This window comes from Syngnathus acus, chromosome 2 (assembly GCF_901709675.1).
Source record: "Syngnathus acus chromosome 2, fSynAcu1.2, whole genome shotgun sequence".
In the NCBI taxonomy this organism is placed as follows: Eukaryota; Metazoa; Chordata; class Actinopteri; order Syngnathiformes; family Syngnathidae; genus Syngnathus; species Syngnathus acus.
Window position 1 is genome coordinate 16,672,702 of NC_051088.1, and position 20,321 is coordinate 16,693,022.

General features: G+C 44.5%; 1 protein-coding gene across 1 annotated transcript; it reads right to left on the reverse strand.

Moving 5' to 3' along the window:
* Positions 1-93: 93 nt before the first annotated feature.
* Positions 94-20,300, reverse strand: ift122 (intraflagellar transport 122 homolog (Chlamydomonas)). The gene is made up of 29 exons (XM_037265276.1): positions 20,162-20,300; positions 19,168-19,234; positions 18,817-18,901; positions 18,657-18,735; positions 18,502-18,578; positions 18,331-18,397; positions 18,103-18,249; positions 17,265-17,340; positions 16,277-16,468; positions 15,826-15,964; positions 15,237-15,439; positions 14,504-14,641; positions 13,839-14,003; positions 13,066-13,263; positions 12,707-12,847; positions 11,844-11,897; positions 11,426-11,587; positions 10,482-10,648; positions 9,707-9,878; positions 8,507-8,609; positions 4,958-5,098; positions 4,791-4,888; positions 4,180-4,283; positions 3,436-3,601; positions 3,188-3,302; positions 1,763-1,888; positions 971-1,047; positions 707-871; positions 94-564 (listed from the first exon to the last, which is right to left on the reverse strand). Exons 1-29 carry the CDS (start codon positions 20,203-20,205, stop codon positions 478-480), a joined length of 3,555 nt encoding a protein of 1,184 aa, XP_037121171.1. The 5' UTR covers positions 20,206-20,300; the 3' UTR covers positions 94-477.
* Positions 20,301-20,321: the final 21 nt, after the last annotated feature.

A 20,321-nucleotide genomic window follows, 5' to 3' on the forward strand; every position in this document is an offset into this window, starting at 1 on the left:
TCATGCTTTTATGATGGGAAACATCTTGATTTTCATCTTTTCAATCATTCTTTGATATTCAAAGTGATGCAAGGAATTTGAGACCTCTCGATCTCTCTTTTTGCAAACTGTTGTTTATTGATAAGAGTATAAAAATAAGTTCTCATGACTAAAAAACAAATGACATACTAATATTTTAAAAACATATACTACAGTTTGAGAATACAAACATGCGGATTTGCAGGTCTGACAAATAGAAGTAAAAAAAGAAAAAGAAATGTGCCATCTTTTAGGCGACTCTTTTAAAGTGACACAATCCACAGGGATTTAAATTTGAAATTCATCGCAACCCAAAAGCGGCTAGTTAAGCGCTCAGTAGAAATCGACAGGTGGTCATCCTCCATGAATGTGAAGCAATATACAGCAAATAAAATACATATCTGATGACACCATGGTGGCGACGTTGAGACAAACAGCTGATATCGTGAAGCCCGTCCATCAGTTTGGTTCGTCGATGGGCCTGCGACAGAACGGACAGCAGTTGTGCTGAAGCACCAGAAGCTCGTAGTCTTCGCTGTGGAACATCTGCCAAGGAACAAAAGCGCAAGCGCATCAACACAACCGAATGAAAGAAATTGGAGGCACATAGAGAAACCAAATACTGGACATTACTTTTACACATGGACTTTACTTGAGGATTTATTTCATTGACTGAAGAAGCATGTACCTTAAAGCAGGTGGGACACATGGTGATGCTGACGTCAGGAAGCAGCGAGCGGAAGTACTCCCATTTGAGCGGCGCCGGCCAGCGCTTGATCAGGACGTCCCTCCTGCTCATGGAGCGCAGCACAGAGCGATTCACCTTGACGGGGACAAAGTTGGAGCCGCCCTGCTGTTTGGAGGAAACGCATCCGACCTCAGTGATGGTCCTTTCGCCTCGCCAGCTGGCAGCAAAAGGACGGACGGACACAACGACCTTGGTCCTTCTTACCTCAAAGATCATTTTGGGTGTGAACGGGTCTTCCTCGGCATCATCCAAACCGTCATCCATCTTTAACACCTGCGCATCTGAAAGTGCACAGCACACGCTTAGGAGCGGGACAGGCTGCGGTGAAGGCCTGGGAAAGCTATTAGTGATGGCCAAGGACTCAAAACATTTTTATATAACGACGAGGAATTACGGTTCTAGTTGCTATTTGTTCCAAGAATTTTGAGCCCCTGAAAATGAAGGCACTTTAACAAATGGTAATTCCATATTTTTGGAAAAGTACTGAAATTCTACACTTAATGACAACTCAAGTTTATTTTATTTCAGGACCATCATGACGATATCGGAAGGCAAAATCACAAAAAGTGTCGCCGTCCAATTACTTGGGGACGGAGCGGTACATTTAGTCTCGTCAAAGAGTAACACTGTCTTCCAGCACATTTTCTTGTAATTACCCCTACATTGTAAAATCCCAGCGCTCTCTACTTAAAGAGCTTAAGTGTTGAAAATGCCACATCAGTTGTTTGTGTCATTGCCAACAACAGAGTGCTTCGGTGCCCTTGAGCGTCTGTCGGCTAATGCAGGTTAATCTCGCCGCTCGGGCTGCGCTTGCGGCTCTCAGAGGGTTAGTGTCATTAAGATGAGACATGCTAACCCTATTAGCTTCACAGCTAAGATGACTTAGCGGCGACAGCTTAACTAGCGGCGCACAATCCAGGCCACGTCCGAACCAGTGACAGAGGCGAGCGCTGCCGTGCGTTAAGAGTAGCTCCCGAAATGAAATATTTGGGGTACCGTTGTCCATATGCTGCCAGTGCGCATCCGTCTGCTCCGTGTGAGGAACTTCCAGGTCGATAAGAGACACAGCTTCCTCATCGCTGATGCCTTCCTCCAAGTAGAACTGCACCAGCGGCAGCACCTCTGCGCACACAACCAGTCGTGATGTTAAAAAGCCACAGATGGCGTCATCCTTTGTTTGCACACGTCACACACGAATCACAAAGAGATAGTAAGGCACCTTTGCCAGATTCAGGTGAACTTCATTTGACCTTCTCGATTGCCCTCTTGTGCAACTTACAGTTCTACAAAAAGGAACTGAATGGCAACATTCACAACAGATGCAACTTAAATGGGGTCAAAAGGTTGTAGCACAATTTTTCTGCGAGAATGTGATTGTCATGGCGCCATCAAGTCTGGTGTTAAGGCCGTGCGATCTTTTTTGCCCAATGTGACAGGCATCTGATTCTTTTCATGTCAAAGTCCCAAGATGTTTTTATGCACTTTCTAAACACATTCCGTTCACATTACAAGTTGCATTTGGTTTTGGACTGAGAAGGACGACATAAAAAGATTGTAATTAAGAAACTATCCAAATTGGGCAATCATCCCCTACAGTGTGAATGTAGCCGAAGATTGTTTTACAAAGACACAGCTTGCCTCAGAATTAAAAAAAACAAAAAACGTTTCTCTCACATTTTCTCCCAGCCAAGTGAGTGTGAGGCGGGAAAAGTGTGCTGCACTTTGCCGTCCTGTGTGTGTGTGTGTGCGCGTGTGTGAGGAGGAGGGGCCAGGCACTTGGGCAGAGAGTGCAGCACAGCAGAGACACGGCAGCACCAAAAAGTGGCTTGGCTACATAAGGAACAATTTATTGGCAATACGCTATATTTGGTAATCAATGTGCTCTCTGCTGACTATTGTCTCCCGATCCTGAAAACTAGATGTGACATGTTGGCTTTTGGAATAAAGTGCATTAAGTTTTAACAATGAACTGATTTTTTTTTTTATGATGTCTTGGACTTTTATCTCCGGGAAAGCTACACAGTATGAGAAATGTTTGCTAAGCAACTAACAACAAACAGAGGAGAATCACAACGGGGCAATTTAGAGAACTAAGAAGGACTTCTTTGTTCAAAGGGTCTTTCCGCTGTGTTTTCATCGAGTTCACAAAGGCACATAACAGGGACTTCATCGTTTTAACCGCGGGGTCAGCAAATTCTTTTGGAAAAACGGTGAGATAATAGCCGAATATGATCAAAAGTTATTGTTCTGGCTTCATCCCCTCAGATCCGGATCCAGATCTTTTGACTTTAAGACTCTTTCCAAGCCACAAATGAATGAGGCCTCTTGTGAAGATGGCTCCACTCTGCCGCTGATATACGACTAAAAGCCCAAGGTGCTGTCCATTTGTGTGTGTGTGTGGTGTGCTACAGTTTTGCTCACCATACGACGAGGCTGAATAAATAAAAGGCTGCTTGCAGTTGAGGCACGCTGTCCCCTGGTTGTTCAACAGCGGTTTGTTGGAGCAGCGGTAACACATCAGGGCTTCCGTCAGTTCCTTTAGTGGAAGGAAAACAAAAGAAGATGTCTCACTAAATGAGCAAACAAGTTTGAACGCTGTCTCAGAGCACATCGTCAAGGATGTGAACGTAAAGTGTGTGTGTGTGGCGTGTACGTGCTGTGCAACAAACCTCGCTGTCGTGGAAAGGTTTGGCCCGAATGGTGAGGCTGTCCAGCTCTATGCACTCCTGAAAGCGAGACGGAATGTACAGCTTCTGGAGCTTCTCGTAGCAAAGCCTGGCCAACTTATAGGCGCCCAGTTTTCGACTTTGCTTGGCTAAAGCGTACAAGGTATTACTTGGAAGCAGGTCAAGGAAAAAAAACAAGTGGTCAGATGTCAAGCATACACCATCCGCCAATTCAAATGTGTTATTTGAGGGCGAGCGAACGCCTGCCGATGCACGCCTGAGGGTCCACATTGCGGCGCTTATCTGTATTGACACGCAGACAGATTGTTGAAAGCGGCATTCAAGGAGACGCCATGGCAGGTCAAGGAGTTGCAGCTGCGGGGGCTCAACACCGGCTCTACTTTATTCAAAAAGGACGCTCCTTCTTCGCTCTGACAAATGCCTTTCCTACATGTGTAGCATGGCTGATTTTTATTTGAGCATGTTTAGAAAATGTTAGGAACAGCGGACTGTGATTAAGATCTCAGACGCTTGGAAATCATCGTGGCAGGCAACGTCGTTTAGTATTTTGCTATTTTACAATGAGACTGCAAAGTCCTGTTTTTCATTCCAGCTCTATAAACTGTTAGACTGTATTATTATTCATATTCAGCGACATGCAACTGTCGCGTCACTGCAATGATGAACGTGGCAAGCCGTCCCGAGGGAGACGAGCCACCTTCGGTGCTTTATCGACGGAAAGGATACATTTTAAAGATACCCGGTGGTGGGTTGTCCTTGGGGAGGTTGCTCAGGAGGAACCTGCAGATATTGAACAGCGTCTCTGGCATGAGGGAACTGAAGGGCTCATCCTGAAGGAAAAAGAAAAAACAACAACAACAAGGAAGCAAATGAAAGACAAGTCTGGCATTCGCTTTATCACTAAAGCTTAGTATCAGGTCACTGGCCCAAATCACAGCAATAACGCCGGAGTGTGATCACAGCCAAGCACAAAGCTGTAACAACAAAACTAACGGTGACAAGACAGGCCACCATGAAATGTTGGAAGAGGTGTGGAAGGCTGGAGGCTTTGGCGTCATGAACAACCGCACAGCTTGTAGCCAAGGCAGAAAATGAGCTTTTTCACTAAACAGTCCAAAATAGGAGAAAGTAAAATTCTGTAGCGTACCAAGCCAAACTCCAATAATAAACACTATTGAATGAATAGCTTGCATCATTATGCCATTATTTGATACTTGTCTTGCATCTCATCGTAGTATGAGAGGATTGGCTGGCAGCGGATTTGCAGAAGAGCAAAAAAAAACGAAAAAAAACTAGACTCCAGTCCAGGCAGCAGGCAAAGTCCTGTATGTTCTTACCGTGTAGCGCTGAATAGGGTGGTAGACATGGTAGAGCTCTGCAAGAGTCTGGAAATGTTCAAACTTTTTCAGCATTTCCTCTCGCTGATCTTCATTTTCTGTCGGAGACCAATCAATGTCGACTTTAGAGAGCGAAGGCAAAAGTGAGATGCCGTTCCAGGCCTCACCTCTGGCAATGTCAAGACACTGCATGGAGAGCATCCAGTAATAATAGCCGGCATCATCGAACCTCCTCTCCACAACTGCGTTCTGGGTAAGCTGCTCCAACACTCTGACAGCTTCGTTCTGTCGCCCGGCCTTGTGAAATGCTAGCGAATGACAGAAGACGGCAACGTTAGTGCGTATTTGCTACATTCAAGTAGCTAATTTCACCCATGTCAAGATTATTTCTTTCTTCATCCTTGAGGTCTTTAACAGGGGCAAGGAGCCTTTTGCGTTGTTTTGCAGCGCAAGTGCCAGCTGCGCTCTCATCTCAGTGCAAAGGAATTTGGCACAGGCAAATGTACTTGAAAGGCGTCAACACGTGCGCGTGCGCTATTGTTAGTGCTGCTATCAGGGTGTAATTAGAAGCAGCTTGACGGACTGCGGCCCACCAGCAATCGTGCCCAGAATAGCACAACTGGGGGGGGGGGGGGGGGGGGGGGGCAGATAGACAGATGTGTTATTTCATAGTCCAACAAGTAGATCACACAACCCCAACGATTTAGTTCTTCCATCCACGCCATTTTGTTAACAACAAAAGACTACAAGTCCTATTCTGAAAATACTACAACTTTGTTTCTCCCTGAAATTGGGGAATGTTTTAATTGCTATGGAATTTAAGGCGACACGGGATAATTACCGTTTTTTTCCGTGTATAATGCGCCCCCATGTATAATACGCACCCTAAAAATGGCATGTTGATGCTGGAAAAATGCCTGTACCCATGTATAACGAGCCAAACGGTCCTCTGAGGATGCCATCTGCTCTGCCCTCCACTCGGCCCTCACCCACCTGGAGGGGAAGGACTCGTATGTGAGGTTGCTGTTTGTGGACTTCAGTTCTGCCTTCAACACCATTGTGCCGCAGCGTCTCATCAGCAAACTTGACAAGCTGGGCCTCAGTACCGGCCTCTGCAACTGGCTACTGGACTTCCTCTGTCAGAGGCCACAGGTGGTACGTGTTGGCGACAAGATCTCCGCCAGCATCACGCTGAGCACAGGGGCCCCCCAAGGCTGCGTGCTCAGTCCGCTGCTCTTCACCCTCCTGACGCATGACTGCGCTGCCACCTGCAGCGGCAACCGCATAGTGAAGTTTGCTGACGACACGACTCTGGTGGGTCTCATCACCAAGGGAGACGAGACTCCATACAGGCTGGAGGTTGACCTTCTGACCGCGTGGTGCAGGGACAACAACCTCCTGCTGAACGTCGACAAGACCAAGGAGATTGTCGTTGACTTCCGGAAGGGTCACGCCCAACACCTGCCGCTGACCATCGACGGTGCTGTGGTGGAGAGAGTGAGCAGCGCCAGGTTCCTGGGGGTGCACATCAGTGAGGATCTCTCCTGGTCCACCAACACCGCGTCGCTGGCGAAGAAGGCCCAGCGCCGCCTGTACTTCCTTCGGAAACTCAGGCGAGCGGGGACTCCTCCGGCCATCATGACTACTTTTTACCGCGGCACCATTGAGAGCGTCCTCTCCAGCTGTATTGCTGTCTGGGGTGGCAGCTGCACTGACCAAGACTTGAAGGCCCTGCAGCGCATTGTGAAAACGGCTAGTAAGACTATTGGTGCTTCTCTCCCCTCCTTGAAGGACATTTACACCTCCCATCTCACTCGCAAGGCGACCAAGATTGTGAGTGATGTGAGTCACCCCGCTCACTCTTTGTTTGAACTTCTGCCCTCTGGGAGGCGGTACAGGAGCCTGCGCTCCCGCACCACCAGACTTTCCAACAGCTTCGTACTCCAGGCTGTTAGGATCCTGAACTCGCTCCCCCTTTCAGCGTAGCGTCCTGTTCTTGCTGTATGCTCACTGGCTCGGTTTTGCCCCTCATATTCAATGGGTTATTGGTCTGTTTTTATTCATCGCTCATTTTATTTTATTTATTATTTATGGTTTGTGCCTTCTTGTTTTTGTTTTGTGTCGCCTACTTGTATGTCTCGTCACCGTGGGATGGAGGAAACGGAATTTCGGTTTCTTTGTGTGTCTTGACATATGAAGGGATTGACAATAAAGCTGACTTTGACTTTTGACTTTGATAATACGCACCCAATTTTTTATTTTTTTTATTTTTTTTTAAGTCCCAATGATCGTCACACACGCAGGGAGGCAATGGGTCCCATTTTTATAGTCTTTGGTATGGTCTTAACTAGGCTGGATGTATTTTTTTTTGTTGGCGTTGATTTCTCCGACTGCCCATAAAGGCACCACCGCGATCAGATGAAAAGAGAGGAAAGTGACGTGCGGACATTTGAAAAAGGCGGCTCTGTATGGGAGAGACGTTGAAGAGGAATAAAAACACCCTTGGAAACCAAAACTTGCCCCTCGTCGTGACTCGGAGCCGCAACAAATGTTTCGGATTTGTGTAGGGTACATTGTGACAGCAAACGAGCAGGTGATCGAGCAAGCGTCTGATACGAGAGCATTGCGTTCGTATGGAGCGTGTTTGAAGTGAACAGCAGAGACGAAAGGAACATGGCAAAGTGTTGTGAAATAAAATATTACCTGTAATACGCATTTTGTTATTTGCTGATTGTATTAAACTATCACATTCATTGTCAGTCAAGAAGAGAAGAGGACTATTATCCCTTCTTTGGCGAAATGACCAGAGCACAGTACAAACACACTATTGTCGGTCAGTCCTGTTGTTGGTTTTGTTGTACCATGATTTTCTTAAAAAAAAAAAAAAAAAAAAAAAAAAAATTAAAAAAAGAATTTTTTTTTTTAAATTTGTACCCATGTATAATGCGCACCCCAGATTTTAGGACAATAAATTAGTTAAATTTTGCGCATTATACACGGAAAAAAACGGTATGTTTAATTGACAGTAGGATTATGAAGGGGTCTGAAAACTGTCTCTCCAAAAAACCCTAAAGATGACAACACCAACATTTTTCTGGGCTGAAATAGCGAAAAGTGCTTGCAGCAGGTCGACTCATTACTGTCATCCACGGACTGGTCACCGTCAATACAAATGTTATGACAATAGATCGACTCACTGAAACAACACACAGTGAGCAAAGAAGCTTAAATAAAAGCTGGATTTGATCCAAAATACAAAGCGTGGGACTGCCAGCAGGCTCCCCAATAATCAGACCTGCTCAGGCATGTACGTGGCGCTCACAGGGAGACAGCGCGGGAAGATTATGTCGCAGAGGAACTATGCCTGCTGAGATCACAATTCCAAATCTATGAGCTGATTACAAAGATGGCTACGGTTGGTAATCATCATCAGAGCTGCTTCAGAGGCCCGCTGATGAGAAGCAGACATACATATATGCCGCTCAGCAACCGGGCGGCGCAGCTCACTTCTGCTCAGCTTCGGCAAAGAGGATCATATTCTCCGGTGGACGCGCATCATTTTGTAAAGAGTCATGAAAACTCTCCAGAGCTGCTGGGGCTTTGTGGCTGCTTATGTGTAAACACACTCTGTTTCACGTTACACGGCCACAAAGGGAAACGTACGGGAATAGGGGATTTTTCACGTTTCCACTTAAGGAGGCAAGGCATGAACTCACCTTTTTGCGCTTCCTCGAATCGGTCGTTCTCAGCCAACCACTGAGCGTAAGGCACAAAGACGTCATTTTTAAACTGGGGATGCTTCTCTGCCAGTGAGAAGGCCTGAGAGGAAAAACAACAACAGTGCTCATTTGAGAGGTGGACAGAGGAAATGCAGACCAGAGCATTTCATACACAAGGTGTTTCGATGTGCTTCATATTATTAAAAGTACATTTGTTAGACATTTAAAAATTAAAGAAAAAATGGAGCTAGCTAAAATTACAAAAACAGCATACAGCGCAAAAACAAGAGTTTGGAAAACATGCTTTGAAAAATGATTTAAGTGACCCTGATCACTGGTATGGGGAAAGGGCATCGTCTTTAACCTGGTATGTTTGAATCTTTATTTATTCTTATATAATTCACTCTGACAATAAAGAATACCGGCAAATCGAGGTGGGGTCACACAGCAGAGGGGGGGAAAAAATGCTTTTTAAGGCAATTTTGGGGGGGGTATTATTAATGGGAAATTATGGGAGCTGAGAAAAAAGCTTGTCAAGTGAGTGAGTGGATTTCATGCTCAATTTATCAGGATTGTAAATGTACCACTTGGACCGTTTGAATGACACACTGTGCACGTTTTGTATGCACTGACAGCAACTAATGAATGGAAATGTCTTGCAAGGAAACACAAATGAGGATAGCCCTGGTGGTCTGCTGTGCCAAGGCCAAGTATGCCTGTCAGGCTAAGGATTGGAGATATACAGTAGCTCCTTCCTTCTTTTCACTGGAGGATCAAATATTAAAACCCTGCTTATAGAAAACATGAGCGATTCTCTTTTTGGCACCCCCTGTTCCAACACATCAATATGATAAGGAATGCAAACTTTTTGTCTCGTCTCAACAGCGTCGTATGCACTTGTGGAACGAGATTGGAAGCACAAAAAAAGCTGGAATATGATACTCATTGGGTGTACTAGAACGCTTTGTGCTTTTCTAATCATAACGTGGGCCGGATGACAAACTCTGGAGCGTTTGTGGCAGCTTATATGGTAATTAGGCTTATGTTATTAAAATCCTGCTTACTTTTCCAAGAGCCATGACCATACAGTTGTCATTGTATGCAGCAGTTTATAGCATCAACTGATGTCGGTGCCTGGCTAAAGACGATTTATGTACGCAGTGATGAGCTGAGCAGGTGAGAAGAAAAGTGCCAGACCTCGTCCCAGTGCTGCGTTTCCACGTGTAGCTGCACCAGGGCCTGCAAGTCCCCCATCTTGGAATAAGTCTCCGAGGCATAGCCGTGGTGCTTCAGCTTCTTAAAATAGAAAGCGCATTTTGCCAGTGGTTCTCGCTCAGCTTTGTCCAGCTTACGAGCCAAGTCTATCAGCCTGGATGAAAGGAGAAAGAAGGGGATGAGAGGAAGGGCACGGCAATGCACGTCGTCATTTCAGGGCTCAGAAAAATGAGCCGGAATCACCGTCTGGCTTTGCAGCCGCCCGACGATGACGAGTGGCCGAGCCGACTTGATGGGACCCGCAAATGGAAACGCTTCCATTTACTATGCTCTGCGTGTATGTGCGAAAGCTAATGGAGATAAATCCTGAGTTAAAAAAAAAAAGCTAAATTGGCTAACGCATTATACATTTCGGCAAAAGACTGAATTCTGAGGGAAAGCATGAGTGAGAGAGAGGAGGTGGGATGAATAATGAATATGTTGAAATGAATGGCCTTTTTTTATATTGTGTTTCACACTTCTCACACCTCTCAAGAGATAAAATAGCATTGTGTAGATTAAACATATATATTGGCCTCTAAATAGATCTCGATTTACTCGCTCACAGTTAGGTGCCTACGCAAACCACTTGGCTTGAAGTTTCCGGCTATGTTTGTCCGATGTTTGTTAAAAGTCTTTGTCACAAGACGTTCTTCTAAGCTGGCAACGACTCATCGCTTAAAGTGTGTATAAAAATGTGTTTTGTAAAGACACCTACATGTCTGCCCAGCCATGCTCTCCTAAAACATCAATGGCTTTGAGATTCTCTCCGGCTGAGATGTACATCTCTGCCGCCGCTTGAGGCTCCTTGCTGCACTTGGCCCAGTCGGCCTGCTTGGCCATCAGGATGCGCGACGTCTTTGGGTCTGCCGCCCCGACATAATCCTGCATTGCGGAAAGAAACACACAAAGAAGCATATCAAGTCAGTGAATGAATTATTAGACCAAACCTTTTCTTTTTTTTTTTTTTTTATGTAACCAAAATCACAAGGAATACAATTAAGCTTTTTTTATTTGTATTCCTCAGGTAATATACCATTAGTGTTGCCAGGCCTTACTATGAGCAACAACAAAAAAGTGTTCCAGCAATAATCATTTCCCTGACTGTTGACACACAGATGCTTCATCCCACTCAAGACGGACACGTGAAGGTCAAGTCGGAGAAAGGAGACAACTGGAGTCCCTCCAGTTCCGCCGTGCGTCCTAACCAAAATATACAGCCTCTGGGAGCAGATGGCCGCACAGCCGCATAAATATACAGCAGCTACTTCAAACACACATCACACAATCTGACACACAAGCGAGTCGTCGGGGCTCAGCCAATACAAATGTGCCGCCGCTGATCAAAGACATCTCATGTACGTAAACAGAAAAAAAGCATACACTTGTTTTTGCCAACTCCGACCGACCTCCAAAGAATTCATGTAAAAGCAGATGCTCCATTTCCAATTCAAACTGAGTGTGGAGGTTAGCTTTGTGCTATAAAGGAATGCACGCCTAAGAAAAGCATGCTGTGAGCTTGCCATGTGCTGTTTGCATGATTTGCGGGGGCTGACTTATGAGGAGACGACAGGTCGTAAAAAGAGCTTTAAGGTGGCAAAACAGCACACGTGAACATCAGCTTGCGTGTTTGTCTTTTGGGCCGATCACCGATTTCATCACCTTGGCATAGTCGAACATGCGCAGGTCAGTGTACATGCCCAAAGCTTTGGGTTCCTGACCGCTCCGCTTGTAGAGTTTGGCCGCCTCGTGGAATTTCCCCTGGTAGGCGTAGATGTCGGCCAGGAACAGGTCGTTGTCGTTCTCGCCCCTCATCTTCCTCGCCTGCAAATTAGGTGACACAAACAATTATGTCCTTTGCAGAGACACACACTTGAACTCATTCCATTCAAGTTCATTCAACTTGTCAAGTGCACGTCATCACAATTAACTACACAAAGAAATCTACATCGACTGTCAAGTTCATGCGGATTATGACGCAAAGAATTTGATTGTGCTTCCTTGTGTTGCCGTGTTTCTGTTTCAACTTTGGCAAAATACCAAACCACACAATGAACTGGATCAAATAAAAGTGTTTTACCTCAATACTGTTGATGAGCTCCAGGTAGCGTAGGTCTTGTATTCTAATGAAGGCCTGTATAACGGAGGAGGGAATTACATGTTGCCTGCTGCTCCACACACACACGCGCACAAATATCAGTGGCTTTCAAACTGTGGTTTGGGAACCCGTCACGGTCCGCGACCCATAACTTGTGGGTCCAAAAAATTTGTTGCAATTAATTATTAGGTTGAGGTTTAAGCTTTAAAAAATATTGGGGACAAATAAAGCAAACATACAATGACTCCTCCTCAACTCAGCTTTGGACCAGTTAGAGTTTTCCGTCTCAGCAGAGCAGAAGACACCTCATGCAAATGTGTTAACCCATTCTCATTGGATTAACACGGTTTTCCCACCCTTTCGCAAAACAGTTAACGCAGAAGAGACACAGGGGTTTTTGTTGTATCCCGTAAATCTCGTCATGTTCCCAGCATTTTTTAACTCGTTCTCATTTTTAATTGAGTTGTACAGGTTAGACAAGGTAACCCCTGCAAATTATGTGCAGTTTAGAAGCACATACCTCACATCAAAAGTATCCAATATGTACAACATAAAAAACAGGCGCCATGTTTTTCTGCGGTGTTCCGCGCCATTGACTGACGTGATTGCCTGCCAGCAGGCTTCTTTGTCCTCTAGAACACAACGTAAAAATGGTTCCACTCATGTTGACTGCTTTCTAACAGGAATTAGGTTGCTCGGTGCCTTAAAATACATTTAAGATTGGTGAAAAAAGTTGCTTAAAAATAAACCGACTGCACTTGAATAAACTAGCTTCGTTCCATTCCCTGCCAAGCATGGATAAATATTGAGTAGAATTCCTTCAATGTTGACAGTGGGTAACTTGCCTTCTTGGCAATGTCAAAATCAAGGCCCTCCAGAGCTTCTGTGGCCAAATCTCTCCAATCGCTGTCTGTCACACCTAAACAGGCGATTTGGTGGGCCTCCTTAAACATCTTCCTCTCCAGGTACTGGTACATGGGTGCAGACTGTGGGGAGCATGAGAAAATAAAAAATGCATCATCCCAACTGCGTGAGATAACAAGAGTCATGTGGTGGTTCGCATTGGACTCTGCGTGTGTTCAAGTGAAGATTACGCTCCTCTAATTCTTAAAATCACCTCATACAGAGATGGTTTGGGCTTTGGAGATTTAAAAAAACAGCGAGCTCTCTGTATCTGCAATCAGTGCCACGCTGACACACCCACCTGAGGGACCTCCACGGCGGACATAGAATAGACGTGGAGACAGAAGATTTTGGAGCCATTGAAGCCCACCATGAAGCCTTGCATCTTCTGCTGGTGTACGGGGAAGTTGCTGGCCTTGATGTTAAGGTAGCCGTTGCCGGAGAAGCACAGCATCGCCTCACACTGAGTGTTCCAGGCCACACTGTTAGCGTTAGGCTCCTGCAGGGAAAGCAAAACAATGTGCTTCAAACACAAAAAAACGAGCATATAAACAATCACACACAGCAGATCTAAAGTCTACACACCCCTGTTCAAACACCAGCTTTTGTGATGCAAAAGAGACCATGAGGAGTCCTTTCTTCCATTAATGTGACCTATTATCTGTACGAGTCAATTAGGGGAAAAAAGGTTTACGAGAGGGCCAGTAAAATACAAAAATACCGTTAACTCTGTTAATTGCTTTGCTTTTCAGCTGCCGGGTCAGAGTGCACCTTCACCAATCACATTCAAACTCAGGTTCATTGGGAGTCAGCACACAACTGTGCACCCGAAATAAAGTTCAGATGTTCTTTTTAATAGGCTTTTCTTGAAAATCTTCTACAAGTCATTATCTGCACACAGTTTTCACCTCATTGGTGAGATGTCACTGTTTAAAGATATCAGTCAGGATCTTAGTTATGTTTTTTTCACCTCACAAAAACATGCCATTTGAAACAGGGGTGTGAAGACTTTTTATGAAAGCTCCACTACACGACGCAAATGAATGTGAATGTGTCAGCCAGCCACTTGCTGACCTGAAAAAGCAGTTCTTTGCTGATAATGTCGTAGACGAGGAGAGTATTATGTTCGTCCACCACGGCCAGCTTTTTTCGCGAGGCGCTCATGTCCAGGCATCGCACTGACGTTGACAACTTCAGTAGTGTGATGGGAAATGGGTTGTCCACAAAAATCTTTAAGATCTACAAGGGAAACAGACAGATGGCAATTCGAGCAAAACATCAGTGTATTCATGCATGTTTGAGTTTAATACTGCTGGATAAGTACAACTGGCAATGTGAAAAAATTTACCCCAGAAATTACCAAAGTCCATTAGGGCCATATTGTGCTGTGCAGAGTTGACTGAACGGGTCAATATGTTGCTACCTCTACTAGAGATAGTACAGCCGCTAAAATTCACTGTCATGATTAGGCAGGAAGGAATAAGTTGCTTGATTTGCAATTATTCACTTGTTCTCTACTCCCCAATCACTAGAGAGACATTCTTATATCGAAGAAAGAGTTCCGAAAAAGTCTACTAAATCATAGCGATCGGCAATGATTCATGTTTGCCAACTCCCCGATCACTGGAACAACTCTACATGATGTTTGATGGCAACCGCACTTACACAAGCATATTATCCACGTATCCACGTATGGGTTACTTGTCTTTTTTTTGTTTCAAAGATCTGGAAATACTCACAGCTCCGTTTTTTAAGCCCACCAGAAGGCCTTCTCGGCCGGGCGGCCCGCCGATCACTTTGATGTAGCGAATGAGCGACTCCATGAGCCATTCTTTTTCTTTGACGCTGGAGAAGGACAGACACTGAAGCCTCTTCTCCTGTAAAACACATCAGCTCAAAGTGCTTCACTTGATATCGTGTCACAGCGTGTAAATCACCTGCCTTATTTCCTTTAAGCATCTTTTTTGGAGGGAAGTATTCATCAACACCTAACAAATCTCGGCCGACTGCTCTTTTATTAAAACAAGAGTACAAACAGGACGCTGGAAAGATAAACAAAGATTTGCTTTGACGCAGAGGCCGACATCCTATATAAAAACAGCCCATTTGGAGTGTCTAAAAGCTGTCTGAAGGATCAAACGCAAGCATGCGTGTTTGAGGACGATGTGAATGATTTAAAAGGAAGTAACCTATGTGTTATGGCAGCGTCTCCTCCCCAAACAGTGTCTGTCAAACACACACAGAGACAAGAAACAGAGGCACATGCTGGATCTGCTTCATGTGGTCCTTTTTCCTTGACTCGTGACTTACTTTTTGTGGTTTAGCAGTGTTAAGAGGAGCGAGACAAGGCCTGGACAATATTTACAAACCACATTAGCGAAACACCATGCTGTGTTTTCCCCTCGAGGTGCATTGGATTTCTGAACGCTTGCTCACAGTCAATCACAAAAATGTTGAAAAAAAGTTGCGAACCTGACACAGGACAATGTGATTGGAGCAGACCACCAGCAAGTTGCATTCAAACTTCTTGCAGATTTTCTCTTTGATGCGATAGCGCATGTCCGCAGAGTCGTCGGAGAAAAGCTCGTAGATGATGATCTTCTCGGGAAGCTGGATGGCCAGGCGGTTTTTGTAGATGGCGATTTTCTTCACCAGCTCACCGCACTTAATCCTCACTGAAGAAGAAAAAGAACAGAGAGAGCAAGATTTAAATAAAAGTTTCAAGACTTTAATATCAATACTAAATGATAATGGCAATAATTGATTACAAATATGTATATATTTTTAAGAGGACAAGTCAACCCATTCCACAAAAAAAAAAAAAAAAAAAAAAAAACAGCTCAAGACGGACAGACAATTTCAAAAGCAAAAGGTGGAGGCATGAAAATCTAATCTTCAATCCCAAGCACTCATAACAGGCTAGAGTTCAATATGCATCATGGTACTTTTAGATCGCCCACATTTAGAGTTCACCCTGGTAAAAATAGCAACCACGTGAGTCACAAAGCTGACATAAGGAACTAGTGTCGTTATTATTATGGTCGCAAGAGCAAAAGCTCACCTTTTCCTTCGGTGATGAGGTGCTGGACGATGACATCAGTCATGTTGTCTCGATAAGCATAGCGATCCTTGTAGAGGCCGTGAACTGTACTGAAGTTGAGCTGGTAGCAGGCGATAGTCCCATCTTGGCAACCCATCACCTATGGAAGAAACAACAATGTAGCAGCGCATCTAATTAACACCTCCAAGAAAAGACTGCAAGAGTGGGAGAGTGTTCCTGTGATTGGAACATCTACACCGAAACTTTCAGCACTCAATTCGCTCCTCGGTGCCACATCGCTAGCACCTAAATACAGCAGAAAGAAAGCTGTGAAAGTGTGAGTATAAAATAAAACCACTGTCTTCAAATGGAGCGGTGTCATTTGAACTGGTGTTGTTGTGTCACTTTCACACATTCTCTCCTGTCTCTTATTTTAAATGCTCAATTTGCAGTTACCGATTCACCACCTCACCATAAAATTGGAGTCAGGCTTGACCCGGCAGGTGCACACCCTGGAATTCTGCTCTCCAATGACGCCCAGTCGCACGCCGTCTTTGGTGTAGAGGGACGCCTGCTTGTCAGAGCCGCCCATGACAATGTACTCGCCCTTGGAGAAGTAACTGACGCAGCACGGGTCGTAGGACAGAGTCCTGTCCTTTCCAATCTGACACAAACAACGAAAGACAAGAACAACATTTGAAAAGGTGGTCGCCTGCCTTTGATTTATTGCTCGGGCCCCAGGCCAACGTTTCCCACCATCTGGGCCAGCAACATTCAAAGTCAACACCACATACAAATATCCTTTTAAGAGTTGCTTAAAAAAAATAAACTGACAAGAGTGCTAGATGGACGAAAATAAGAAAGTGCATATTTGTTTGAAGTAGCTTCAATCTTAATGTTCAAAGTCCACACGCACAGCTCAGCATTAATTCCACACCTCTACACATCTGTTTCTCCTCTCTGAGGGTAAAACAAAAAAATCTGCCTGACAACCCACAGATGATTCTTATTCACTGCACACAATTCAGAGCTTTGTAATCAAAACTGAATGTTCAGTGAAAAAAGAAAAAAAAATTAATAAATAAGTAGGCCAACGACAGTATATGAGCCCGTGGCAAAGAGGCAGAGTAATGAACAGTGCATACTTGTGTTCAATTACGGCGCTGCCTGGGGGGGGGGGGTTTAGGAGCAAGGCGAGACAGCAAGGGGCCATGAAATCATAGTGGGGCCAGCTCAAATGCACCCAAACACACCGCAGCTATTCCAATTGGACAGGAAATCAGGTAACTGCATGATTTTGGACTTTTCTACAGTACAGTAGCGGTGGTTAGCTAAAATGCCATTTAGCCTCGATGCGTTTTTTTTTCCCCATACAAGATAATTGACAACCTTTCTTAAGCACTGATGAAACTTTTATTGCTAATGACAATTGGTAAAGTCATGCTACTTGGGTCCGTCACCTGCTTTCCACTGAGTTGATAGAAGGAAAGCTTCTGACCCCAGTCAGCCACGGCCAGAATGTCATGTTGCTCATCCCTCGAGAAACAGCACAGAAAATATGTTAGTAAAAGTACACCGGATATTTGTGTTACAGTACATCTTTCTATTATGCTAATATGCAATCAATACATTGAGGCACCTAATCCTCCAAACAACTTGTGCTAAGGAAAAGATTCTATGCCGGTGTCTGGGTCGCCCCCAAGGAGCACACGAGTAGCTCGCGTGGCTGTTCTAAAAATAGCTTACAAGTGATCAGAGAGTGTGATCTTCTCAAAATGTGTGATCATTTGAAAATGAAAACACATGCAAAATATTTAGAGATGTCAAGTGTCGCTTGTCGATGTTTGGCTGTTTTTGACTTTATTAAACCATTGTTGAAAATTAAATCATTATCTTTGTAAAGATGGATATCATTCATTAATACTAATAATAACATATTATTAAAGGATAAATGTGCAACTTTAATATTCCAGACGCAGCTCTTGGCATCCCAAAAGGTTTCTGACCCCAGGCCTGAAGCTGCAGTGTGGCGAAGATGGATGTTTTAAAAAGCTCAATTTAAAGACAGTGTCCAGTTGTATTATGTCCAAACAAACGATAAGCAAACGATTGCAACTTCTCATCACTGATGTCGCAACTCCTCCACATTCTCAACATGGCTCAGTCGCCCTGTGCTGCCTTCAAACATCCACGTATATCTGCTGCTACCTATTGGCCAAATATGGAACTTCACCCCTGTCTTGAATTTTAGGCTGCAAGTGTGACTCCATTTTCATCCGATGCAACAACGATACTAACTTGGAGGGGTTCCAAGCGATGGACCAGACTGGAGCGGACGAGCTTCCCGAGCGGTCTATCTTGACTTTTTCCTCACCGTTCTTGTTCCGAATGCTCACCACTCCATTCATCATACCGAGAGCAAGGTATTGCCCATCGTTGGTCCACCTGTTTTGAAGAGAAGCCCTTAAATAACTTCAATGTAGACGCGCTTCATTCAAGCTAGCAGCAGAAGCCGTGTTCACTCACCCGCAACATGTTATTTTGCTGCTCACTTTGTGTTTGTTCACCGACTTTTGCTCTGGCGACCAAAGGCCTATGATAGAAAATGAGTATTGTGACGCTCTTAAAATAAAAAAACAAAGGTATAGAACGTCTTGAAAGAAGCCCAGAGTCGACATAAACTCAACACACACTAACCAAAGTCCCCCGAGGAACAGGATGCGAGTTGGTGAGTAACTGGGTTGTAGGCAACACACTGGATGGAATCGTAGTGTCTACCGGAAAAGACATAAAAGTCACTTTTTTTAATGTGTGAAAGGGTCATTATACTGTTTTGAAGTAGTCATACTTACGTGTACTTTAAAATACCCTCCAGTTTAGATGTCCATATTATTATGCTCTTGTCAGCCGAGCCAGAGGCAAATCTTTTTCCTGCGGAAAAATGCAGTTAGCAAGACAATAGAGGCAGCCAGATAAGAAAAAAATATCACAAAAGGAAAATGAGTTCATTACCATCCTTGGCATAAGCAACACAGTAGACTACATCTTTGTGTCCTTTTAAAGGCTGAATAATTGTTCCGTCTGTTGTGTCATAAACCTACAAAAACACACCATTTGGCAAGGAGAGAGAGCAAACATTGCTGCAAAGTCATGCTTCATATAAATGCACTTTGTTGAGAGAGCACTTTTGAAAGCTGAATCAGAAGTGCTTTGTTTATTTAGATGTGAGGAGACATAAGCATGAATTATGTCTTTGAGTTCAGAATGAGATAGCATGACACTCAGTTTGGAAAGACTTTACAAGTAGAAAAAGTAGGAACAGTTAGGATGTGTTCATCAAAAAGTATGTCAAAAGTATCCTACCAGAACATGGAGGCCTGCTGCCACTACTAGTTGGGTGCCATCTGGCTTGAAGGCAAGGTCGTAAACACTGCAAGGAAAAGTCGTACTGAAACTTCAGTTCAAAAGAAACACTTTGCTTCCAAAAAGCAAGAGTGCAACAAATGGAAACAACATTACAACAATGTTTGGGGCAACTCATTGTTCACATGTAGCAAGGAAATGCAGCTATGCAATTAGAAATCCATCCCGTCCATCCATAGAGCCTATCCTAGCAGTCATCGGGGACACCCTGAACTGGTTGCCCAGCCACAGAGACCAACAACCATCCGCACTCACACATACGGGCAATTTGTGACCCCGGTTCGGATAAGCGGTACAGAAAATGGATGGATGGATGGATGGATGGATGGATGGATGGATGGATGGATGGATGGATGGATGGATGGATGGATGGATGGATGCATGCCATGAAAACACTAACACTGACATTCGTTATTACTTGCATTGGCTCCATCTGAAAAGCTCAGACAAGTCTGTTTCAACGCTGCCACGAGTTCTTTAAGTATGACCTTCTATGCCATGGCATGACAGAAACTTAGCTCAGAATCTTAGCTGAAGTGATTGTTTGTGATCTAGACTTAATAGTTTGTAATATAGGTCATGAAGGGAAAAATGTTTAAAATGTTATGAGGTCCGGATCTGGCCCGCGAACCTTAGGTTGCTAACTTTGCCTTACACACCAACATGCTAACCTCTCATTATTAGCATTGAATAAAAGTCTAATTGTTATGTCACATAAAACACAATGTATAAACTAGCATTCGCAGGTAGTGAACAATTGTGATTTAGTGACTTGGTATGTGTCATTTGACAGAGAAAGTGTCAGTCGCTGTGCTAACCTGTAGGAGCTAGCTGGCTTAGCAGCGGTTGGCATAGCAACCGCTGTTGCTAATCGAGCGGCTTCGCATCCCGCCTGATAATGACGATGACGCAAACGCAACGCAAGTACGCTCACCAATGCTGACGTGTTGTTTCTTTCCAGACCAGGACGGCTCTCATTTCTTAACAGGTTCCAGCTCGAATTTGGATCAACAGGTTGTTTTCCCTGCTCACTTGCTCATGTTTGCTTCTCTTGACATGACTCGCTGGGAGCGCGCAGACGCAGACTCACTTCC

Excerpts from the sequence above, each read along its gene's own strand:
- ift122 (XM_037265276.1), bottom strand. The coding sequence starts at position 20,205 with ATGAGAGCCGTCCTGGTCTGGAAAGAAACAACACGTCAGCATTG. Across the intron at positions 18,250-18,330 it reads AGCAAAATAACATGTTGCGG|GTGGACCAACGATGGGCAAT; the intron begins GTGAGTGAACAC and ends TCTTCAAAACAG. Across the intron at positions 5,099-8,506 it reads ATTCGAGGAAGCGCAAAAAG|CATTTCACAAGGCCGGGCGA; the intron begins GTGAGTTCATGC and ends GTCATTCGCTAG.